At 33.3% G+C, this 25008-nt stretch overlaps 1 protein-coding gene across 2 annotated transcripts in view; it reads right to left on the bottom strand.

Moving 5' to 3' along the window:
• CTNNA2 (catenin alpha 2) overlaps window positions 1-25008 on the bottom strand; it is a 1447481-nt gene that overhangs the window by 949030 nt on the left and 473443 nt on the right. For both annotated transcript variants that reach the window (XM_031957116.1, XM_031957117.1), the window contains exons 5-6: window positions 21992-22111; window positions 17441-17707 (exon numbers count right to left, since the gene is read on the bottom strand). In XM_031957116.1, the coding sequence (XP_031812976.1) occupies window positions 17441-17707; window positions 21992-22111 (387 nt within the window). The remainder of the gene's footprint in view (window positions 1-17440; window positions 17708-21991; window positions 22112-25008) is intronic.

Genomic DNA, 25008 nt, shown 5'->3' with positions numbered 1-25008 from the left:
TACTTCATGCTTATCATCTGTCCTGCCCATTATTAATGTTTTGTTTAAATAGGTCAACTTTCAATTATTTTAATGGTGTGACATTTTTTTTCTTTGCTATTTTCATTTTTTATTCTATAAACTACTACTTTTATTCTTAAATTGATGATCAGACTTTACACAGATTGTTGAATCAGGAATGACAGTAATAAGTTGCTTTTTAAAATCAATTAAAACTAAATAGATTTTTGCGTTGTATTTGATGGTCATAAGGCACAGATTTTTCATATTTAATTGAGGTCCTCAAAAATAGGGATTATTTAATTCTTTGAATTTGTACCCCAGGATGCAGGATCATACATGGAAAATAGTAGATGCTTAAAAATGTCATTGTTTAATGGAAACATGTAAATTTTATATTGGTGCAATACTTCAGGATTTTCTACTAATCTTTCTTCACTTTCATTCCTTATTACTAATCCTAATTACTAACCAGCATATTGTCTTTATCTTCAACTTTGCACTGATATCACTTAGTGTTAGAATGAGTAGTTTTTTGGTCTCTTTGTGATCTCATTTGTGACTTTCCTGGGTAAGGTACTAGAATGGTTTGCCATTTTCTTTTCCAAATCAATTTACTGATGAGGAATTTAGGCAAACAGGATTAAACAACTTGACAGGGGCCACACAGTTAGTAATTGTCTGATGCTGGATTTCAACTCAGAAAGATGAATTTTTCTGCCTCTAAGCTATACCACCTAGCTATCCCATAAGTAAATAAGTACCCTTTATTTAACTTGTAGGGTCTTATATAGTTGCTTGGGCAATGTTCTCACTTACCCAGGTTCATTTTCCTATTTGAATTCAGATCTTTTTTGACTCCAATTCCAACCCACTGTACGTTCTCTGTCTATCTCTGTTTCTGTGTCTATTTCTATGTCTCTGTCTCTCTTTGTCTCTTTCTTTCTTCTCTTTCTATCTCTGTCTGTTTCTCTCTGTGTGTCTCTGTCTTTATCTGCAAGAAAATACAGAGCTATAGAGGAGTTAAGATATTAAAGCTGAGGTTATCTAATAAAGTTTTAGGGAAATTCTAAACAAGTGACTTATTATATATATGCATATGCATTATCTGACAGACAGCAGGAACTTAATTCAAAGCCATAAAATAGCAATAAATACATGTTGACATGTTCTAAAATGAAAGAATTAAGCAAAATTGTACATCTCAATGTTTTATTTATTCTTTCCCTATGCCTTTTTCATTAAATTGATTTCATTAACATTAATTTTTTTATTTTTTTATTTGAATGAATATGTAAATAATATAGCCATCAAATCCTCACTTTTAGTTGTAGAGAGAGTAGTTCTAGGAAACTCTGGAATTTATGAGGTAATTTTAAAGAAATCTTTTCCAATGATCTTTAGGAATGAATAAGAATGTGATAGTTATTTCTCAAAATGTCTTTCTTAGAAGTATGAGTTGTAAAATAAACTAAAATGATATACCTCTGGGCACAGGCCCATAATGCTGGAATTAAGATTTCACCGCCAAAAGTAGAGATCTCCCTGTTTAATCAAGTATCTGGAGTTAAAATCTTAGTTTTTTTTTTTTTTTTCTCTTTGAACTTCACAGATGTTTTGCTATAAGAAATTTTATCCTTCCTTCCCCTTTCCCACATAACATACTGTGGAGTTTTAGAATAGAATTACTTCAGTTGGATGGAAAAACCATTAGATTTTGTATTTAGATCTTGTTGTGCATTTGTTTAAATATATATGAACTTCTTTTTAGGAGCCAAAGTTGAACATTGGGGAAATTTTTTACCTAGAAATAAGGAGAAAATCAACATATTTAAACATTAGGATGATTATTATTAATACCAGTATAAGTCTCATTATTGTTCTTGACACATGACAGACCTGAAAAAATACTTGCTTATTTGTTTTAATAATGATCATTAGCATTCTCACCCTCATCACCATTATCATTAACATAATTTTGAAATGATATAAAGGGATCTATTTTACATTTGTTTTTCACTATTTATATACAACAGCCCAAGCACAGGTTGGGATGATATATTTTGGAAGGACAGAAGCAGTTCCCCAAATATGGAAATATAGAGGAAGTTTGGCATTAAACTCTTGTCTCTTCTGATTTGTTTTTTGGATGTCTGATTTTGATACAATAATTCTGATAGCCTATCTTGTGAAAAGAAAAACTTGCTTACACAGCAATGTTGAAAAGGTTGGCAGTACTCAGTGGGGCTGGGCTGAGTAAGTTGTATGAACTTCTATGCCTCAAGAACTCTCTCACCCCTTGTCAGACATCTACAGATGTCATTTTTCTTAAAAGATGTGGAAATACTTTGAAAACTGTATGTTGTGGAAATCTCTACTAGTTTGCATTTTTGGTTGTTGTTGTTATGTGTGTGTGTGTGTTGTGTGTGTGTGTGTGTGTGTGTTTAAGGATTTTGTTTAAATGCTTAGCTCAGTGCCTGACACAGAGTAAGTTCTTAATAAATGTTGACTGATCAGTTGGTTGATTGATTAGTCTAGGAAACAGAACAGAACAGTGGTTTATATTGAAGATATCTTTCTTCTCATAGAATTACTTGTATAATTAGAAAGGAGAGAGATATAATAAATGACTGTTGCTCTTTACAACAACATCTGAAAGGAACACCCTATATTACTGTCCAGATGAGTAATTTTGAGAAATATCTTAACTTCAGTAAGAAACAAGTCACGTTTATTCCTCAATCCAACAATCCTGAAGGAAATTTACAATTCAAATACCAAAGACAGCAAATCTATTTGAATATCCTCACAAAACTCATGTTTAACCATCTATCACTGTGTGTGTGAGAATCTCACCTGTAAAAACCATTGTTATAAAAATTATAAAGAAAAATAAATATTTTATATATAAATGTGTATATGAAAGGGGAAGACATCGGGTGAGACAGACAGACAGGCAAAGAGAGACACACACACAGACAGGGAGAAAAGGCAATAAAGAAAAGACACAGAGACAGAAAGAAGCAGAAATAGGGCCAAAGGAGGGAGGAGAAAAGGAGGAACTTACTATCTCTTTCTGACCTCCTTTTTCTCTCTCCCCCTTTCTTTTTTTCTTCTCTCTGTCTCTCTCTCTATCTCTCTGTTTCTTTCTCTCTCTCTCTCTCTCTCTCTCTCTGTCTCTCTCTCTCTCTCTCTCTCATTTTCTCTCTCTGTCTGTCTTCCTCTCTCTCTTTCTTTGAATATAGATTAAATGGCTGGGTAGGTGAGTGTGTGCACACACATATTATGGGTATATAATGTAAATATACATCCCAGTAGGTGTTAGCACTAATCTAGAGCCAACTTCTTAAACTATGGGTTGTGACCCCATATGCGGTCATGTACATTCATAAGGAGATCCACCATCAGAAGGTATAAAGCCTACTTTTGAACATATTGGGAACTTGGAAAATTGTACAGACCATTGAGTAAAGTCAACATATATAACTATATCTTTATCTATCTAACTAACATTTAATACAATTCACTGGGAAAATGCTAGACTTTTCATTATACTAGGCCATGTTTGGGCTTCCCTATTTAGTTGGATTTTGGTAGCTCAGATGAAAGAGATAATGTCATTATTCACAACTGCACAACTCTTTATGAAGGGAGAATTGGAGAGATGCCTACCAGTTAGTTGCAACTTCTATTCAGAAGATCTGGGACAGAAACAAAACAATTAAAACAGTGGAGTGCATTGGTAGGTCTTTTGAAATAAATAAATCTGGTTTTTTGGTGAGAAAAATGGACACTTAAAGGATTCACAGTTTAGTTGAGCAATAAAATGTCAGGCCATATGAAGTTTTTGAGAAAGTAGGCACTTTCCTGTTTAGAAAATATTCTCAGAGAATGAGAAGGAAAGGGACAAGGACTATTACCCACAATTACTTAATTTCCATAGGAGAATCAGGAGGACATTTGAATGAGCAGGGAGAGAAATGATGAACATTGAAAGTCCAAGATAATAGGCCACCTATAAAATGTACAATGGATTTTTGATGTAGATATGGGCAGTGAAAGTAATGACTGCAAGTCTACTATGATATTGATGATAAGCATAGTACTATCTCAATTATAGGAGTAATTCACTAATTGGTAATTATCTGTATTTTTTTTCCATAAAACACAGACAGTCTGTTTTGCTTTTCTCAAGAACTACCTTTTATTTATATCCTTAAATAATTTATCAATTTGGAATAGCTTTTTTCTTACAAATTTGAATGAGTTCCTTAAATATGTTGGAAATGAGACACTTATCAAAAGAACTTATAGTAATTTTCTCATGTAACTTTTTTTCTTTATAACTTTAGCCTTACTGGATTTGTTTCTGCAAAACAAAAACAAAACAAAATAAATAAACAAAACCCCCTTTTTATGTAACTGAAAATATCTATTTTTCTTGTGATCTTCTCTATCACTTGCTTGGTCATGAACTTTTCTTCTAGCTATAGAGCTGAGTGGTAATTACCTCTATTATGTTTCTCTGATTTGTTTATTATGTGATCTTTTATAATTAAATAATATGTGTATTTGGAACTATCAAAGGATTATTTTTTGGAGTTATAAACATAATTTCATTCATATACAGGCATAATTGGATATTATTATTATTATACTTAGAGACTACAGAGATATCACTTCATTTGATCCTCCCAACAATTCTGTTAAGTAGGTACTATTATTATTCCCATTTTACAGGAAAAAAAACTAAGATAAAGTGAAGGAAGTTCAATTGTTGGAGCTATAAATCTAAGAAATGTCTGAGGCTGGATTTGAATTCAAAACTTCCTTCCTTAAGGTCCAGTGTTCTAGTCTCTGATCTACCACTTTGTCTTAAATTCCCGTCTAATCTCTATGATTAAAATCCTGATCCCCATTTGAGAATCAAAGACACAAAAGGTTTCATAATTACTTTTTGAATCTGTTATTACTCTGTTTCTCCAAACCAGATATTTCTATATAGAAAGAAGATAAAATTCGACAGGGCTATGCTTTACTTACTCAAGCAGGGGTTCTCAAATTACGGCCCACGGGCCAGATGCAGCAGCTGAGGATGTTTATCCCCCTCACCCAGACTATGAAGTTTATTTAAAAGCCCACAAAACAAAGTTTTTGTTTTGACTATAGTCCAGCCCTCCAACAGTCTGAGGGACAGTGAACTGGCCCCCTATTTAAAAAGTTTGAGGACCCCTGCAAGGTGTTCTAAAACCTAGTGTATCAGGATCCTCACTTAAGGTAAACCTGCATTTAGGAAATCTTGAGCTCAAATCAGATACTTCCTGGCTTTATGTCCCTGTGCAAGCCTTTTACTCCTCCTCAGTCCCCAGTTCTCTCCTCTATTAATAAGGGATTAGTACCTATCTCCTGAGCTGTTGTAAGAATAAAATGAGATAATATTAGAATAGCCTTTTGTAAACCTTAATGTAGAAGCAGCCTGAGGTTGAGTGTAAAGCACTGGGCAAAGAATCAGGAAGATGAGTTCAAATCCAGCTTCAGACACTTCCTAACTGTGTACCTGGATGAGTCAAGAAACCTTTTTTTGCTTCATTTCGTTACTTATAAAATAAGGTGGAGAAGGAAATGTCAAAACAGTCTACTTTCTCTTCCAACGAAATCACAAATGCGGTCACAAAGAGTTGGACATGACAAATGACTGAATGACAACAAAAGTTAAAGTGCAATATAAATGCTAACTATTGATGATAAGAGAAAGATATTGCAAAAGTAAAACCCTTGGAATAGAAGAATTAAAGTATTAGTAAGAGCTGTTTCTATGAGATAGCATATATATGCTTCAAGCTAACATAGTTAAGAAGGTTCTGTCTTGAAATCAAGAAATTTTAGGTTCTAATTCTACTTTTGAAACTGTTTGTAACTTGGGATAATTTATTTAATCCTCCAGTGCCTTCACCTCAGATAACTCTCAAAGGCAATAGAGAAGCTTTTCCACATTTAGGAGATGTCCATGATAAACAAATGATAGATCTTTTTACTTTTACTTAATAACCAATAGAATTAAAGTTTTACCCTACCTTTGCCCCCTCATATGCATAAATACATACATTCATGCATACATACACATATGTACATTCGTAAATAGATATAAGTAAGTTTAGTATGGTTCTGTGATTGCCAGCTAAAAGTTCAATTGATGCTTTTGCTGTAATTATTGGTACATTCCTCATTTATGTGAACTTCAAGGATATTCTAGCACAAAGTACTTATAGGAAAAGAAACCCTCATCCTCTCCGTGGGATATGTGATACATTACAAGGGCATCCTTAGTGTGAGTGACCCACACTTAGGTCCTTAAAGCAACTGTAATGCTTAAATTTCCCCAGAAATAGATTCATGAATAGAGTCATTCAATGATACCTCAATTTCCAAGGAAAATACTGGAGGTTCCTAAAAAGAGAACACAGATGGCCAAATGCCCTTCCTCTGAGTGCTCTTTTGCCTCATGCATCTCATATGAATGATGAGTTTGTGTCAATCTGGCATCATTTGGCATGAGACCAGACTCTGAAAGCCTGCAAGGAACATATTTCTTTCTTGGAAACACCTGAAACAACTCATCAATGGCCACTTTCCCTGTACTCATTTATCTAAGACAGAGCATAATGTATTATAATCTCTTTTGGATGTTATGTGTTGTTCCCTTCTTTCTCTTCCCTTGCATGGCCATATGCTTATGAGACAGAAATCTGAACAATGGGAAATGGGCATAGGAAGTTACTCATTTAGGACCCTAGATGATACTCATGTTCCTTTCCTACTAGGATTAATAATTCTTTATAATTTTTATAAGCTCTGATATACTACATGCTATCAGGTTCCACTTGACATTAACTGGAGAATAATGATTTAGAGCACAGTAGGATGCCTAAGTGGCAAGTCTAAGTATTTTCAACATCCTGCAAAAAATACTTATAGAATTACAAAGATCTAAGTTCAAACCTTGTCCCTAATATTCATGGATATGTCACCTAAATACCTCACCACTTCAGATTTTTTAATCCATAAGAGTACTTCTCACACTGGCTTGCTAAGTATTATTACAAGTGTTAGCATTGCATTATTATTTGAAGAAGAAATGTAATCAGAGAGATGGCAAAAAGAATAATAATAATCACCATCACATTTATATAGCACTTCCAAAGGTTTGCTTAACACTTACAAATGCCATTTCATTTTATCCTTATAAACCCTTGGAAGAATTTAAAAACAATAAATCCTATTATTTTCCCCTTTTCACATGGGGAAAGAACAGAAATATTAGATGTCTTGCACAGAATCACACAGCTAAACATGTCTGAAGTTGAATATGAATTTAGGTCTTATTGACACCAGCTCCAACATTCTGCACAGTGGGTTAAAATTAAAATAGAGAGTGAATGAAAGAAATACAATAAAAAAATTAATATATTTGAGAGCAGATCATATTTTTCTTCATTGAATAGCCTTATAAGTAAAAAAGAAAAGGGAGGGATATTGTTCTCTGTTATAAAGAATGTGAAATCTAAGATAATTCCAATAGACTTGTGATGGAAAGAGCCATCCACATCCAGAGAGAGAATTATAGAGACTGAATGTAGATCAAAATATATAGTATTTTCATTTTCTTGCTATTTGTTTGCTTGATTTTTTGCTTTCATTTTTTCCATTTTTATCTTTCTTTTTGCACAGCATGATGAATATAGAAATATATTTAGAAGAATTGTACACTTTTAAATATATCAAATTGCTTCTTGTCTTAGGGAGGGAGTACGGCAAGAGATGGAGAAAAATTTGGAACACAAGGTTTTGCAAAGGTGAGTGTTGAAAATTATCAATTTTCAATTATCAAAAATAATTATCAAAAATAAATTACTATTAAGAATCTTAAAAGGAATGTGAAATCATGGAAATAGAAATGGACAAAAATGTACTAAAAGTATAATTGACATATCTAAGATATAATTGGTATTATATCTTTAAAGAATTGGGGAATAAATACACATGTGTGTATGTATGTGTATATATGTATGTGTATATCCACATATAATCTGTTAGGAAAAAGCACATATCTGAAAAATATAATCATTCCACTTAAACACTGATCAGACATACAAGAGGAGGGATTTGATTAAATATAAGTTTGTGCAGAGGAAGAATGTCTTCTCTGTTTATTAGTTCCAAATTCTCTTCTCCTAGCAACCTATTCAATGCAGAAATGGTAAGAAGAAAATGGGTGAGGGCCAATGCTATTGATATAAATTGCTTTATTTTTATTCTTTTAACATTCTTACTATTATGATGATTCAATTAAATTTACCAAGCATTTATGAGATCCCCATGTCATATACTCCAACATTCTGCAGAGTAGGTAAATATTAAAATAGAGGACAAATAAAAGAAATACAATAGAAAAAAATCTAATTCACTTGAAAGCATCAAACAAATTTGCCAAGCATTTATGAGATGCCCATGTCACGTGCTCAGCACATTACTAAACACTGGGTATTATAAAGACAAAAGATGAAACAGCCCTTTTACTTTATAAATTTACATTCCAATATTACCACTGGAATTCAGTAAAATCCCTGTGCCCTACAGGGTCAAGAAATAGTTTCTTCTAGTTATGTTCAATAACTATTTATGCTATGAACTGTATATCTCAATTATGGTAAAACTCAGGAGACACCTGTCATCAAGCAACTTGAGCTTGATTTCCAACTCCATTACATATTAGCTGTGGGACGTTGGACAATTTACCCAATTTCTAAGAGTCTTTTCTTCCTCATTTGTATGTTGGTGGTAAGCTTTGTCAATTTCCAAACGCTATAGGAAGGTCTCAGGGTATGGAATTGCATAGAGATAGAATTGGTTTCTTATCCTGACTTTGACAAATTCTGGTTTTCTTGCTCTGGGCAAATCACTCTGTGGGGCTGCGTTTCCTCATTCTAAAAGGCAAAAACCAAAACTAAACAACAAGCAAATAAACAAACAAAACACACACTACACACATATATTATACACACACATACATACTCTATGGGTTTGTTGTGAGAATTAAATGACAAAATGTAATTAAAGGGCTTTTTTAATTCTTAAAGTAATGAATAAAGAGAAACTTATTGTCTTTATTATTGTCAAAAATGAGTAATTATTAGGCCTGGACAACAAAATAATGTTATAGACACATGTACTTATATACATTTGTGAGCACGTGTGTGTAAAACAGATACATATATATATTTCAAAAAATGTTCAATTATATCCATTAATATCACTTTGGGTTCATATGTGTATGCATGTGTATGTGTACACACAATTTATGCATATATGTGTATAACATATACAACATAATATAATATCTAGATATTTATGCATAATATGATAAGGAACATAGTTGCACTTTTCTTTGAAGATTCAGAAGCAGCACAAGATTTTGTAGAATGTCTACGTCACCTTAATGATCCTCAAAATAAGATCATGGCATCATCATACAAGACTAGCAGGTGTTACAATGCCTGAAAAAGTATACATATGATTTCTATTATACTTATTTTGTGTTTTATCTCTTCCTCCCCAAAGTCACTAAACCACATTTGATTACTGCAAACACCTTCAGTAAGTGCAAGATCAATGTTCCTGTCCCTATTTTTTATATGAGGATATTGGAGCTCAGAGAAATTAAAGAATTTGCCAAGATCACATCAGTAATTAGTGGCAGGATAAAAACTAGATCATTATCCTTAGGACCACTACTCTTGTACTCTTTCCTCAAATAAAAGAAATCACAGAAATTTAGATAAATATTATCCTTACTTTATATATAAAATATATGAGACCAAGGAAAATGATGGGACTTAAGTTTCATGGATAGTTAAGTAGAATGGAGACTGAAATATGTTTTTCATTTTCCACTCTACTATAAGTTTATGAACAAATCAAAGAAAATAGGTTTGGCATAAAACCATATTAATAATGACAAATGAAATCTATATTCTGAAAGAATTACTTTAAAAAGAAGCAAGAAAGCAAAATGGTGCAGTGGAAAGACTAGTGAATGAAGAGTTAAAAGGATTTGACTTGGCACTTTTTATGCAGAACTTTGGACAGCTCCTCTAAATTCTTAGGTACCAAGTTTCTCAACAGCCAAATGGAGTGGCAACACTATTTGAACTCAAGCATCTCTTCTATTCCTAAAATCCGTAATTCTTTGATATACAAACTGTACAAAAAATGTTGCCTTCCTTTTCAAATGTTATGATTATCCACCAGATGTCACTGTAAGGTAAAGAATACTATACCATATCTGTGCTGAAATTCCTTCAATGTGAATGTTTAAAATGAGGATAATTCATTGGATATTCTGAAGTATATGAATAGATATTTATTGATATGATGTCACAGGAGGCAAATTCACAGTAAGGAGTTGAGTAATGTCCTACATGCCTGACTCACATTCTCAGAATAATGCAAAAATCTGTTTCTAAAAAACTTGCACAAAACAGCTGATCAATGCATAATTTATCATTTAATGTGAAAGAAGAAAAGTTAAATGGGAATATATCTCCCATTCATTTCCATTTGTTCACTGAAATGGAATCCCTGACTGGTTTAAGATTCTAGTAAATGAATATTTCAGGAGCTTACAGATAGAAATTGTTGATTTGGGCCTTCTCCTGTTGGAAATTTAATTTATCATTGTTTAGTGCATAGAATTGAACATTTTATGGAAAAGAGAGTAAAGAAAAATAGACCATAAATGAATAGAAGGGAATTTAATACTGCACAAGAAAGATGTATAAGAAAAGAACATTCTAACACTTTTTAGAATATAAGTTCCCAGAGCAGACAATTCCTCATTCCTCTCAATCAGCTGTTAAATTTTGTTAATTTTCCTTTCACACTAATTTTCATATCCATCATCTTTTCTTCCCTTATATATCCAGCACCTCGGCTCAGGTCCTCTTAATATCTAGTCTAGATTATTGAAATTCCTCTTAACTAGTTTCTCTGCATTCAATCTCTTTGCTCTCTAATCCACCCTCAAAATAACAGGTTCTGGAAGCATAGATCTGACATAGTACTTCTACATTAAAATGAAACAAAACAAAACAACCTATTACATTAATTACCTCATCTCTAAAATTAAATAGAAACCCTTTGCTTCAGCTTTTAAGACCCTTGAAATTCACTACAGCCTGTATTTCTAGACTTATTATGTAATAGTCTGTTATACCAATATAGTGTTCTCAAACTGGCCTTCTTGAGATTTCGGATATACAACATTGCATTTTCCTTCTCAGGACCTTTGTACAGATTGCCCCTGTATGGGGCACATCCTCTCCTCACCTTTTTTTCATAAAACCTCCAGCTTCCTTTATTCTTCTCCTATTGTTTCTTCCCAGAAATTATATATGTAATTATTTATTATATTATGCATTATATATCATATTTATGTATTTATACTATAATGTATATTTTATATAGCATCATATTGTATGATTGTTAAATAATATAATATTAAATAATTGTTTTATAACATAATTTTGTATAAATGTACACATATGTATTATATATAAATGTATATATTTTATACATGTGTGTGTATGTATTACACTGCATGTGGGAATGTAGCTTCTTCCCCCTCCAACAGAACAAAATTCCCTTGAGTACAAGGATTGTTCCATTTTTCTCTTTGTATTTTTAGTACTTCCTGTAGTGATTGACTTCCTCTAGTGTTAAATTCTTACAGAATTGAATTTTTACAAATAAGCAAGTTATATTTCCTCTTATAACAAGGAAGGTGACTAGCTTTCAAATCATTCTCTCAACTTTCTATAAAAAAAAAAAGGCTCACATAGCATGAGGCAAGGGAGAACAAAAGTGATTTCTGATCTGCAAATAACTAAATCTGTAGTGTTTTTGCAGCGTAGTGAGGATTGGTAATGACAAAATTTGTGAATGTGACATGTCTGATTTTCCCAGGGGTCTCCATGTGAAAAAGAATTTTCTGAAAATGAGAGCTGTTGAAATCTATTCTAAGGTTTTTTGAGATAGTCTAAAGTAAAATATATAAGAACATGCTCCTCCTCTTTCCTAGTTTCTGGCCTTTTAAAATTATATCTTATCTATATCTATCTTCCTACCTATCTACCTATCTATCTATCTATCTATCTGTCTATCTATCTATATTCACTTTGATGAATTAGTCATCCTCCCCTTCCCATCCCCATGTCACTTAATAAATTGCAAAGACACTGGATCGAAATGAACAATTTTGAGCTGCCACATTTTTGACAGAGTCTGATTTTTCATTTGATTACTATTCATTTTCCTTTTTGCTATTTGAGCACCAGGGTCTCATCTGACACTTTCCAGTCATTAAACCACTGCTTTTCTCTTGTTCTTTCACTTCAGAAATCACTATGTTGAATTTAGATGTCTAGCCATAAGAAGTGTCAGAAAACAGGTCACCGAATCCAAATTATATCGAGATTACCAGGCCATAAATAAAGCCAACATTTCAGACAAATAGAGGAAAATAATGAGCCTTTACTTGGATTGTGACAAATAACTATTTGGCTAAAATCAGCCAATGGCATTTCAATATTGTGTACTTTTGATTACTAATATATCATTTTTCTACATTTAATTTGGGATCATCTTACTCAATTATGACTAATTTGAAGGGAAATAGGTCAAAGATGAATTCATTTCTGTCAACAAAAAACAGAAATGAAGGACATTAGTAGGTAAAATTATTACTGTATCTAATTTGTAGTACACGATTTATTTTCTGCTATAACATTTAAACTATTTCCAATTTCAAAATACAGTATTTTAAAGATATACTTGATTTATCAATGTTATTGGTACCTTTTATACTTTGTAATTGAATGGTCTTTTTCACTTGGAGATCTCAGAGCATTCTACTCATTTAAAACCTTATTACAATTATAATTCATTAACATGTATAAATACCTATTCAACAGAATAATAAAATATGAGAAAAGTGATAATAGAAAGCTCAATTCTTTTCAACCCCAGGAAAAGAAAGCAAATTAATAGTAATTCCAGGAATGGTACTCAAAATTGAGCCTGAGGTATGTGCATTTCAATTTAATGCTAGACTAGCAAGATTGATAGAGCACATCAAAGAATCCCTAATGTGGTTATATGGCACTGGAGAATTATAGGTCAACTATAAGAAAGAAAGTTGGTTATTTTATTTTTCTAGGAGAGAAATGTTCAAAACCCACAGATAAGGATTTTCTAGGATATTTGTTAGTATGTGCAAAGGAAAAGCTTACTAATATTTGTGAGAAAATGTGTGAATTCAGTTGGATCTTTTAACTGATAACTGTATGAATTTACATCAGATTGAGTAAGTAACTCTTCATGGAAATGAAAAAGGTGTAAAAAATGCTAAATTGGATAACAATAAAATAATAAAAACAATAAAAGTTATATAAAGAAACCATGTGAGTTATGCAATCTGATAGCAATATGTAGTCTATCATGTCTTTACTTATGTCTATGCCTATATTGTTATTGATTCACATATAATTAATTATTATACCCACAATTAGCTGTTATTTAATGTAAGTATGTTTTATCATATTAAAGAAAAATGTCTCTGACTAGATCTTCAAGTTAGGAAGATTTGGATTCAATTCTAACTCAGAAACTTAGTATATGTGTTATCTTGGATATGTTACTGCTTTAGGTTCAATTATCCCTTCAATGTGGACGATCCCAATATCTATATTGCTATCCAATAGTCTACCATGTATAAAGACAGCTTGTCAACTTATTATAGATCAGCCCATTGAGTTGGGGAGACCTGTGTTTTTGGTCCATCTCTTATATTAGCAGGCTATTTAACCATTCAGCATGTGATCTCATCTTTATAAATGAGATCATATACATAAGTGCTTCACAAAACCTAATACTCAATATAAATTGTGAAATCATTTCAATTTTTTCTTTTCTTTTTCTACTGCCAACATCTTAGTTAAACCCTTCATTACTCTGGATTAAGATGACTACAATAGCATACGAACTGGTCTCCTCACATATATTTTTTCATAATTTGAATCTATCCCAAGAATATAATCAGATTACTCTTGCAAGGGTCCTCAAACTTTTTAAATAGGGGGCCAGTTCACTGTGCCTCAGACTGTTGGAGGGCCAGACTATAGTAAAAACAAAAAATTTGTTTTGTGGACCTTTAAATAAAGCCATAGCCCTGGGGGAGGGGGATAATCGGCCTCAGCTGCTGCATCTGGCCCATGGGCCATAGACCTTGGCATAGAGCAGACCTTGTTACTCAACTGGATCATCCCCTTATTGCCTAAAAGATAAGTTCCAAACTCCACCAATCTAGTATTCAAGAGGAGAGATTCATGTGTATGAAATGGTGGATTCATATTAAATTCTTCTTTCAGCTTTAAATTCTACTATTTTATGCGATAATCCCATAAGATTTCTCAGCATTGCACAGACATTTTTGGTGCTATTCCCTTCTCCTGAATGATTAATGGTCTTTTCACAATCATCCATTCCTATGGCCTTAAGACTTTGAGGAGCAAAGAATTTAGAACTGGATATCAAAGAAACACAAAATTCACAATTCAAATACATAGGCAACAAGGTAGCATAGTGGATGGAGTACTAGAGTATAAATCAGGGAGGTCCAAGTTCAAATCTGGATTCAGACTCACATTAGCTGTAGGACTCTGGGTACATCTCTAGCCCTTAGTTTCCTCATCTATAAAGTAAGGTTAATAAGATCTAACTCTCAGGATGATGTTGGATGTAAAATGAAATATAGGCAAAATGTTATACATACCTTAAAATACTATATAAATGATAGCTATTATTGCCCCCAAATCAATTTACAAAATAAAATACTTAACTGTTTGTTCAGAGTCTATTTCAAGGCTTCTAATAAAGGGCAACCAATTGGCTTCCAAAACTCTTTGACTACTTTGTTAGAATCTTCCTCACCATCATCACCACTCATATAAGGTTTTCTTTATCTATTTTCAGTTTTAACCCAGTAGTCCTAGTTTTGACCCCTATAACCAAGAAGATCAATGAATAGGGTTTTTGACATTTAAAGACAGCTATGATGATATCTCTTTTCCTAACCATCCATCCCCAATTGCTTCAACTAATCTACCTGGACTCAAGGATCTTTATTATCCTGGCTAATTTTCTAGTTTATAAAATCCATTGCTAAATTACAGGATCTTGAAGTGGTATAGTCTCACAAAGGAAGAGTACAAAAGGACCATTTAACTCCTTATTCCTGCAAGATATGTATCTATATATTCACATAGCCCAGGATCACCTTTCGGCTTCCACATCATTCTGTTCCTACATATTGAACTTGTGGTTCATTAAATTTCTGACTCCTCCTTAGATAGCTTTGTCTTCCCTCTCGGATATTAAGAGTATTGAATTTTTGAACCCAAGTGTGAGACTTTATATTTATCCCTATAGAATTTCATCCTATTATCAGATTCAGCCAAATGTTCTTGATCATCAAGATAATATGGATATTAAGGACAAATGGAATTTAAAACCAAATCCTCTGAGAGAAATTATTATTTCTCTCTTATAGTAATAATCAATTTTTAAATGAGAACTAAGCTTTTTCACCTTCTATTTCCTTATTCCTTACAACCTTTGAGTCAGCCTTTGAAGGATAGAGTTTATTTTTTGAAAAATTAATCCTTGAATAGACACACTGTAGTGGGAAAATTAAGATCTGTTCAAAAGGTGAAGAAATTTTAGTTTAGGTGAATTATTATATTCCAGTTGATTATGTTTTATTAGGCAGGAATCAATAAAATTAGAGTCTCCTTTTGTCTAGATTATCTTAAATGAGGTGATATGGGTATAGATAACTCTCTGCCCAAGACTGGGTGATCAGACTAATGTCCCATAGCCCCTCATTTGACATTCAAGAGTCTCATTGACACCTTTTATCAATTATCTACTAATATGGTGTGAAGTCCGAGTTAGCTCCCTAGAAGCCTCAGAATCAGCCAGAGTCAGGATAAGCAAAAGCCCTTGGAATTTAGCGGGAGAAGTGAAGGGGATGGACAAAACTGCCCCAGGCTCTCCACCAACCTCCCTTCTCCTTGTCCTCCTCCAAAGTGACTCTGGCTTGTCTCACTCCACCCTCTAATCCCTCCTATGATTATTTGTATGCACCAAAAGATGGAGCCAGCCCAGAATAGTGGGAAGAGCCATTTTTCCAAGCATATGCTAATAGAGTTATTGTCCAATAGATAATTAACCTTAAGTGCTTGGTTGTCTGATTCCAGTGCACTTATTCAGAGTTTCCATCCTTTATGACATGGTTAATAAAATGATTAATTATCCAGAAATTGTGTCTTTGGACTTTTTTATACATTATTTCTCAGACTAAAAATCCAATATTTTATCCATTAAATCTCCATTTTTAATGAGCTCTGCCTAAAAATCCCTTCTCTAAGCCGCAGGAGCACTTTATTTATAATCCTTATTGTTACTTAAAAAAAAAAAAAACATTCTTAGTCCTCCTGACTCCAGGGCTGGTGGTCTATCTACTGCACCATCTTATTGCCACTAAAATTTCTTATTACTTTTATCTTAGATATATAATTATCCATGTGCCTATTTGTCCACTTGTTCTGCAGCAAACATATAAATCAGAGATCATGTTTAATATTCCTTTGTAGTCCCCACAACATCTATGTAATAATTGCAGACTGGGTATATTTTTAGCCTTGCAAATCGATGAGTAACTAACTAGATTTGGACACACTGGATTTGCAAAGCAAATTCTCATCTGTGGAGTTGTGATAATAAACACAACAAATGTCTAGTGAATTAAAGTGAAGACAGGCCTTTTTGTGTCAGTTCAAAACGACATTGAGAGAAAGTCACCGTTCCTTCAGATTCTTATTACCAGACACCTGGGAATGGAAGAGACCTATCTTCCAGTGTAAAAAATCACCTCGAGTATCTTTCACCCTAATGCCAAGTCCTAATTTGTCTCTCTTTGTCCTCTTTAATTTTTATCATGGCATTGTTATTTTTGACTATGGGACATGGCTCTAGAACATTAGCTCTTCACTAAGAAATGTAGCACCATATAAGATTTTTATTGATCTGTGTTTATGGACCAGTAGGATTCATTATTTCAAAGTAAGCTAGAGTGTGTACATGCTTCCTGAGTGTGCTAGAATTTTTTTTTAATAAAAAGAGATCTTCTTGATATAAATTTGTGTGTCTTGCTGGAATATGCAAATATTAATTGAAAATAAATGTTTTGTTCTTCCCAATTCCCTCCAAAAGAAATGTTCCCAGTGGAAGCAGGAGAGCTTGTGTATGCCATTGTGATACTCACATCAAACTCATTGAGAGCAGCAGCCAACTCCCCAATGCCAGTGTGCCCTTTGTTTTCATCAGTGGGTGAAGTAGCCTGAGCTGCATTTGAAATGCCCGCAATAGCTTCCTGGACTTGTTTGAAGACGTAGTCTCGGTTGGCCCTTGTGGCAGCCACATCTGGGTGACGGAGAAATGCTTGGGATGCTGTGTACAGCATAGTGGCGTTCTTCTTCAGAGCCCCTCGGGCAGCTGCCATTTCATCCCTACAGTGAGGGTCCTTCAGTTCCTGAACAAAGATAACATGGAGACAGACTGTAAATATGCATGTTGTAAATATATGAGTCAAAAGCACTTAGAACCAAGTAATGAAAAGGAATCTTAGAGATCATCAACTCAATTAATCTTTATGTTATAGATGAGAATACCATGGCCCAGATCCATAAAGCTGTAAACCAACACCATATGGATAGAGTAGCAGAAATGGGATATGCCTTCAAAAGTAGATAAAGAATAATATTACTTTTCCTACCCTTTTGAAATAATCTTAATTTCAAAAATCCTGGGCATTACTGATAGTACAATTCTTAGATTTTTTTCATTAGAAAGATAGAAGAAAGAGGAGGAGGAAGAAGAAGAAGAGAAAGATGAGAAAAAGAAGAAAGACAGGAGGAGGAAGGGGAGGAGGAGGAGAAGGAAAAGCAGCAGCAGCAACAGCAGGAAGAGAAGAAGCAGGAAGAAGAAGGAAGAAGAAGATGGTGATGAAGGAGGAGACAGAGAAGGAGGAAGAAGAGAAGGAGAAGCCCAATAATTAGGAAATCAATGTCCTGCTGAAGCCAAAAGAAATGCTATTTGTGAGTAACCCTTAAGAGACTGGTTAAATCCCCTTTTCAAGGTCAGAAAATATTTTCTCCATTTGAAGAGGTCATTTTAATGGAGAGCTGGTTCCTATTGCCCATTTGGGATTAGGAAGCAGAATTCTTTCTGTGGAAGGCAGATATATTCCCACTATAAAAACACCATAGTTCTAGACTTTTTTGCAGTCTCATAGTTGGAAAAGATATCCGTGACTATTTAATTCACTTAAGAAATAAATAACTCACCCACTGGAAAACTAACCCCCTACTAAAACAAATAATCATCCAGCTCCAGTATAAGAGAGAAGATTTATTAAGATGGAAGTTCTTTAGAGTTGTTGGATCCCCAGGACCTGGTTCAGTGAACTGGCCCAAAGTCTATGCTTATTGAATTCTATCCCACTTTGAGAAAGCTGGAATTGCTAAGAAATATTCTTTCCCAAGACAAAATCTATATCCCTACAGTTTCCAACAAGAACATCTGATTTTGTAAGTTGGGACTAAATAAGGCAAGTTGGATCCTTTTTTCAGGCAGTGTGGTAGATGGAGGGCTGATTCAAGGAGTCAGGAAGACCTAAGTTCAAAATCAGTCCTAGATATTTATTAGTGGTGTGATCCTGGGCAAATTGCTTAATTTCTCTTAGTTTCATTTTCCTAATCTAATGGGATAATGATAGTACCTCCCTCAGGAGGTCAGGATCAAATGAGTTCACATTTGTAAATGCTTTGAAAAACTTAAAGGGCAATATGAATGCTATTACCACCACCATCAATCAAAAAAGTCCTTCACACACTTTAAGGCTGCCCTTCTCCCACGTTTTATCTTTTGCAAACTAACAATTCTCTGGTCTTTCTATTAACTATCATATAACTTTCAGGAAGCTGTCTTATGCTAAAGCTTTTTCTACTGGCATACCCTCATCTGGTGAGTGACAGAAGTAGGACCTGCTGAAATTATTTCTAGGCATCAAACTTTAGTCTGATAAATGCACACTGGATTTGCTGACAGTGCAAGGGGCTTCTGGCTGTGACAATAGATGATTATCAAATGATCAAGCATCTGCTTGCCTGCCTTTGATCACCAAGTCCAAATGGATGCTATCCAGCAATAAATGCAAACTCAAACTGTATATTTGAGCCTGAGAAATGGATGGATGGAGAGCTAGGGACGGTCACATATTTACCATACAAGTGGCTAAGAAAGGGATAGGAAAGGAGATCCTGGCCAATCTCATCACTGCCATCACTATCACAACTATATTTTTATTTCCAGTGGCCTGAGTAAGGGAGGTGAGTCAGAGAAGTGGGTGTGCACATATATGCGTATGAATGGTTCCTTTTGAAAGCATCCCATTTAAGGATGTTCTTAGCCTCCGAGTATGCTATTGAAGCGGTCAATCCTCTGTACTCTTCCACAAGATATTGCTTTTTTATTTATTTGAGAAAGGAAACTAAGCTGAATCCATTATAGTTTCTGAGCCAGCCAGCCTGGCAATTCTTATAATCTCATATAAAAATGATTCACTTTATCTTTTCTACTTGTGATTCACAAAGGGCTATTAGGTATGCATTTGGAGTATATATATATATATATATATATATATATATATGTGTGTGTGTGTGTGTGTGTGTGTGTGTGTGTGTATGTATGTATATATCCACTACCATCATCAAACTAATATATTTGAATTTTTTCCAATGATGACATTAATGGGGAAGGGGAGAAGAAAATCTTTATTATAAGAAATCTTGGGAAATTCAGGTCCTCATTTGGAAAATTGAGGGCCCTGGAATAGACAATTGCACAGAATCAAAGAATGTTAAACTTGGTACTCTCAAAGTCTATCTAATCTAAACCATCTCTGTGAAAGAATCCACATTACAATGAAGCCAAAAAGTGATAATCCAGCCTCTGCCTGAAGATCTTTGACATTAACAAAACATTTACTGAGTATGTATCATATAAAAATATATGAAACAAGATAATGAAAGAGTTACTAACATTAACCTCCATTATTAGCTTTCAAATCATGAGTATATTTAAGAAAAATATCCTCAGACTAATATTTACAATATCCAGTGCCCACAACTTACTAAGAGGCATTCATTAAGCAGGACTTCTTAAACTTTTTCTACTTGCGACCCACTTTTGTTGCCTGAGAAATATTTGTGCCCCAGGTATATAGGTATAAAATTAGCTATACAAATCAAACATTTACTGATAATAAATTACAATTTTGCAATCCCCACATTCAGTTATGCCATCCCATATAGGGTTGTGACCCACAGTTTAAGAAGTTTTGGTCTAGATAATCACAGGGAATTTAAGTGGATTCACAAGGCAAAGATTTGTGTTCATCCTTTCAGCAATATCTGTAGTATTCATTTATTGTTTTTAGAGCAAAGCTAAGAATTGTGAAAGGTGTGGAGAAAGGGCTTGAAATCTGAGGCCTCAAGTTTCTCTGATAAGGCCTTGTCTCTCAAACATGGAGATAACTGAGTCAAATTAATAATTAAAAAATGAGTCATTCCACCAATTGATAAATGATCAACAGGTATGATTTATGCCCAAAGGGCTATAAAACCATGCATATCCTTTGACCTAACAAGACCACTTAGGTATTAATACCAAAACAATTTTTTAAAAAGGAAAATGATCTATGTAAAAAAAAATTCATAGCAGCTTTCTTTTCAAGGCAAAAAATTTGGAAATTGAAGAGAAGCCCATCAACTGGGGAGTGGCTCAATAAAACGTGGTATGTGTTTATGATGAAATATTATTGTTCTATGGAAAATGAGGAGCAGGATGGTCTGAGAAAAAAAAAAAAAAATCTTGGAAAGTCCTCCATGAACTCAAGCAAAGTGAAATGCACTGTATACAAAGTAATAGCAATGTTCTGGGATGACCAGATATAAATGACTTGGCTATTTTCAGCAGTACAATGATCCATGACTATTCTGAATGACTTCCAATGAAAAATCCTGTCCATACCCAGAAAAGGATCCGATTGTTTCTGAATGCAAACTGAAGCATTCTCTCTTTCTCTTGAGGTTTTTTTATTTTCATTAGGGTGGAAGAAAGAGCTTTGTTTTCTTTCACAACATGGCCTTTATGGAAATTACATACCTTCACATGTGGTTTCTTAATTGTGGATGGGGATAAGGGAAAGAACCTAGAACTCAAAATTTTAAAAACAAATGTAAAAAAATTGTTTCAAATGTAATTGGGGAAAATAGTAAATAAATAAATATATACAAAATGAAATCTGTAGCATCAAGGTAAACCACATTCCATGGTGTTCTAGTAGATGGCAGGATATAATTTAAGTATGGTCTAGAGTTGGCTAAATATAATGGGATAACATGAATTTTCATTTACTTATATATTAATCAAAATTAGTATATCAAATATCTACATAAAGTTAATCATCTAAATTAGGAGTAGTCATTCTACATTTTAATGGAACATGGAATTAACTAAAGAGAGATAATTTTCAATTGGATCATAATATAACAATTTTTTTTTGAAACTATACTGCATCAGTATTGAAACTATGATCTCAAAAATAAAAATTGCTTCTGAAACTGACATAAGATATCGTCAACAATTCAAAAATACAACTTGGTAAATCTTAAATAATATGCCAAAGACAAAATAACCTATACGATTACATGTATTCTAGTCATTCTTCTGTAATTCCAACATGCCTCCTCACCTGCTGTCTTCTGGCAGCTACATAGTTCAATTTCACCATCTCTTTTCCAAACTCCTTAAAGCGATTTGCAAGGTCTTGCTCATTTGTAGCATTTTTCACAGCTTCCAGAGCTTCCTCAACCTAAAATGAAAAGAAGACAAAAGCTTTAAAGCCGAAAGATGTCTAAGATAGGATAACATTATTTAAAACTTTGCTATTATAAAAGTTTAAATATTAATTTCTACATTCATGTAAATGTTCAAAATGTGTATGTATACCTCTTTTCTGAACTTTTTAAAAATATCAATGGAATTTAAAAGAAAAAATAATCATTACTTGCATTCAACCAATATTTAGTATATGCTTAGTATCATAATAATTACTCTCCTTCATCCTTGCTTCTCATCCTAACACCTCCTAAATTTGACCTACTCTTATAGTGTCTATACCTCTTGGAATGGTCCTGCCACTCTGTGCTCATGGCCATGAAAGTGGCACAAGTTAAGTATCACCTCTCCTCAGGAATACTGAAATGGCTTCTTAACTGCTAGCATTTAAGTTCTTCTGTAATTTGATTCTAAAACTATTTGCAGATGAGAGATTAGTCAATATTATTCAGGAGAGAAATAATGCCCCAAATATTAGAAATTTATTCTTGAACTAGCAGCCTGACATCAATAAGTGAATTACTTCCTTGAATAGAATCAGGATATGGAATACTCAGGTCAATTCATTGGTGTGGAATTTATTACTTATAAATCTCTGGGAAAATCACTTAAGCCCTCTTCACTTTTTAAATGTATAAATTTAACAGTGTGATATGTATATTAACATTCCTCTATGGTATTTTATTTTTCCAATTACAAGTAAAGATAACTTTGAACATTAATTTTTATACGATTTTAAATTCCAAATTTTTCTCCCTGTCTCACTTCCTTTCCCTTTCCCCAAGACAGCAAGAAATCTGACATCGGTTGTTCATGTACAATCATTTAAGACATAATACATCAATGTTTCTCACAAGGTTGTGGTGAATTTTTTATTGTGAAGAAATTTAGACATTTTAATTGTTATTACTATGCAATCATTTTACAATGAATTGGCCTATTGGTTACTTTTAGCACAAAAAGATAAGAATATGGAGCAGTTAGGTGCCACAGTGCATAGAGCACCAGCCCCGGAGTGAGAAGAACCTGAGTTCAGATCTGGCCTCAATTACTTGACATTTATTATGTGACTCTGGATTTGTCACTTAAACCTAATTGTCTCATCAAAAAAAAATTAGGCAAGAGTGTTTTGAAATCGGATTGCAAAGCATTGTTAAATTTTCCAGAGAGCAACGGGTTCTCGGTTCTCAGTGGAGAATACAAATTGGGACTTGATTTATTGTTTTGTTGATTGTCTGTACTTTAAAAAGAGATGTAGAAAATGTTAATAATGCAAAGTAAATTTAAAAGTGCCTCTTGTAATATGTTTATTTTTTCTGGAGAGCAAGTTGTTCCAGCATCCCCGTGGTTAGGCTCCTTCATTTGAATAATTACAGGCTTGCAGAGAGATTTCAATAGAAGGTAAGTTAAGACAGAAGAAAATTTCCAACTACTCTTCCTAGAATCTCATAAACAAATGAATTCATACCTCTATCTACATTACATAAATACCTATAGTTATCTGCATAAATACCTGGGCACATACAGGTACACACAAACACAGATACACACACTGCATTTTATGGAGCTCTTGAAGTAGTAAGATATTGGCCATTTACATTCTGATGAAAGAGAAGGGAAGTCTGAATGGAAATCAGTTCAGGAAACAGTAAACTAAGACAGGATATCAGATTCCTGTGCAGCAAGAACTTCTGGATAGTCTTGGGGAAGATACTCAAAGGGAAGGAGAAATTTAAAAATGTATAAGAGGTGGAGATAGAAAATAAGCTATGAATATGTCTGAATTTCACCTAGATTTTACTCTATATGTTTGTTTCTTATTAATATTCAACTTATATCTAACTGATTGCATGAAGTGTCTCAATCTGAACTTGTCACACTAAAGTAGGCCAAACAGACAGAGGGCAGTACAATTATTTCAGTTATTTAAATACAAAGCATTAAAATTTGTTCGATATCTCAAAAAGCAGTAATATGACTTGCTAATATCATACATTTATGTTGTATAATGGGAAAGTACAGTGTTGAAAAGAGAATGATTATTATCATTAAATCTTTTATCTACTAATGCAGTTCAATTTCATTTCTTAGTTCATTGTAAAAAGACTGATTCATTGTGGGAAGAAAATTTTATTATCAACTAAGTTATTTATTGCAGTATGTTCTTTTCAAAAAGCCTTAGACTAAACATATTTCCATTTTAATTGTACTCATTGAACTTCTCTATAATTTTTATATTTAATTAGGGGAGTTAGTAAAAGACAAATATTCAACCTAAGTCTTCTACAATGGTCATTAAAATAACATTGACTATAATTAATCTACACATTTAGAAAAGCAGTTAAATAATTGTTTTTTGATAGATGATTTTGTTTGGTATTGTAAAGGCAATGTAGGTGATTATATTGTATCTTTCAGTAGAATATAATCCCTTTGAGGGAAGGGAAGGAAATCTTTTTTTAATTTGTCATTTGACATAAATTTGAATAATTGATGCATACTTCATCCCTTCTCTTAATACAAATGAAAGTTATGATTCTATTTCAACAGCATTTTTGATCTTATAAAGATTCTGAAAAGTCATATTCTTGAGGCATTATGATGGATCAATAAACACAGAGAGGTTACGGAAGGGAATGGTGCTGGGCATTTAAATGGAGAAAGATCTACAGAATGTCACATATTGCTAAATACATTTGCTCTCAAATATATCACAGGCTCAGTGCATTTCAGCTCAACAAAAACATTTATCACCAAGCTGTATGCCAACAACAAATGTAAATAAATAAACGTCAGAGTTTGCTCTTCCAGAGCTAGTATTCTATTTGAAGCATAGCAGAATAGACATATGTAAAAATGAATTAGCATGGG

The sequence above is a fragment of the Sarcophilus harrisii genome, chromosome 2 (genome assembly GCF_902635505.1).
Source record: "Sarcophilus harrisii chromosome 2, mSarHar1.11, whole genome shotgun sequence".
NCBI classification, from domain to species: domain Eukaryota; kingdom Metazoa; phylum Chordata; class Mammalia; order Dasyuromorphia; family Dasyuridae; genus Sarcophilus; species Sarcophilus harrisii.
Note: the sequence above shows the minus strand (reverse complement) of the source record. Positions and strands in the feature narration are given on the sequence as shown.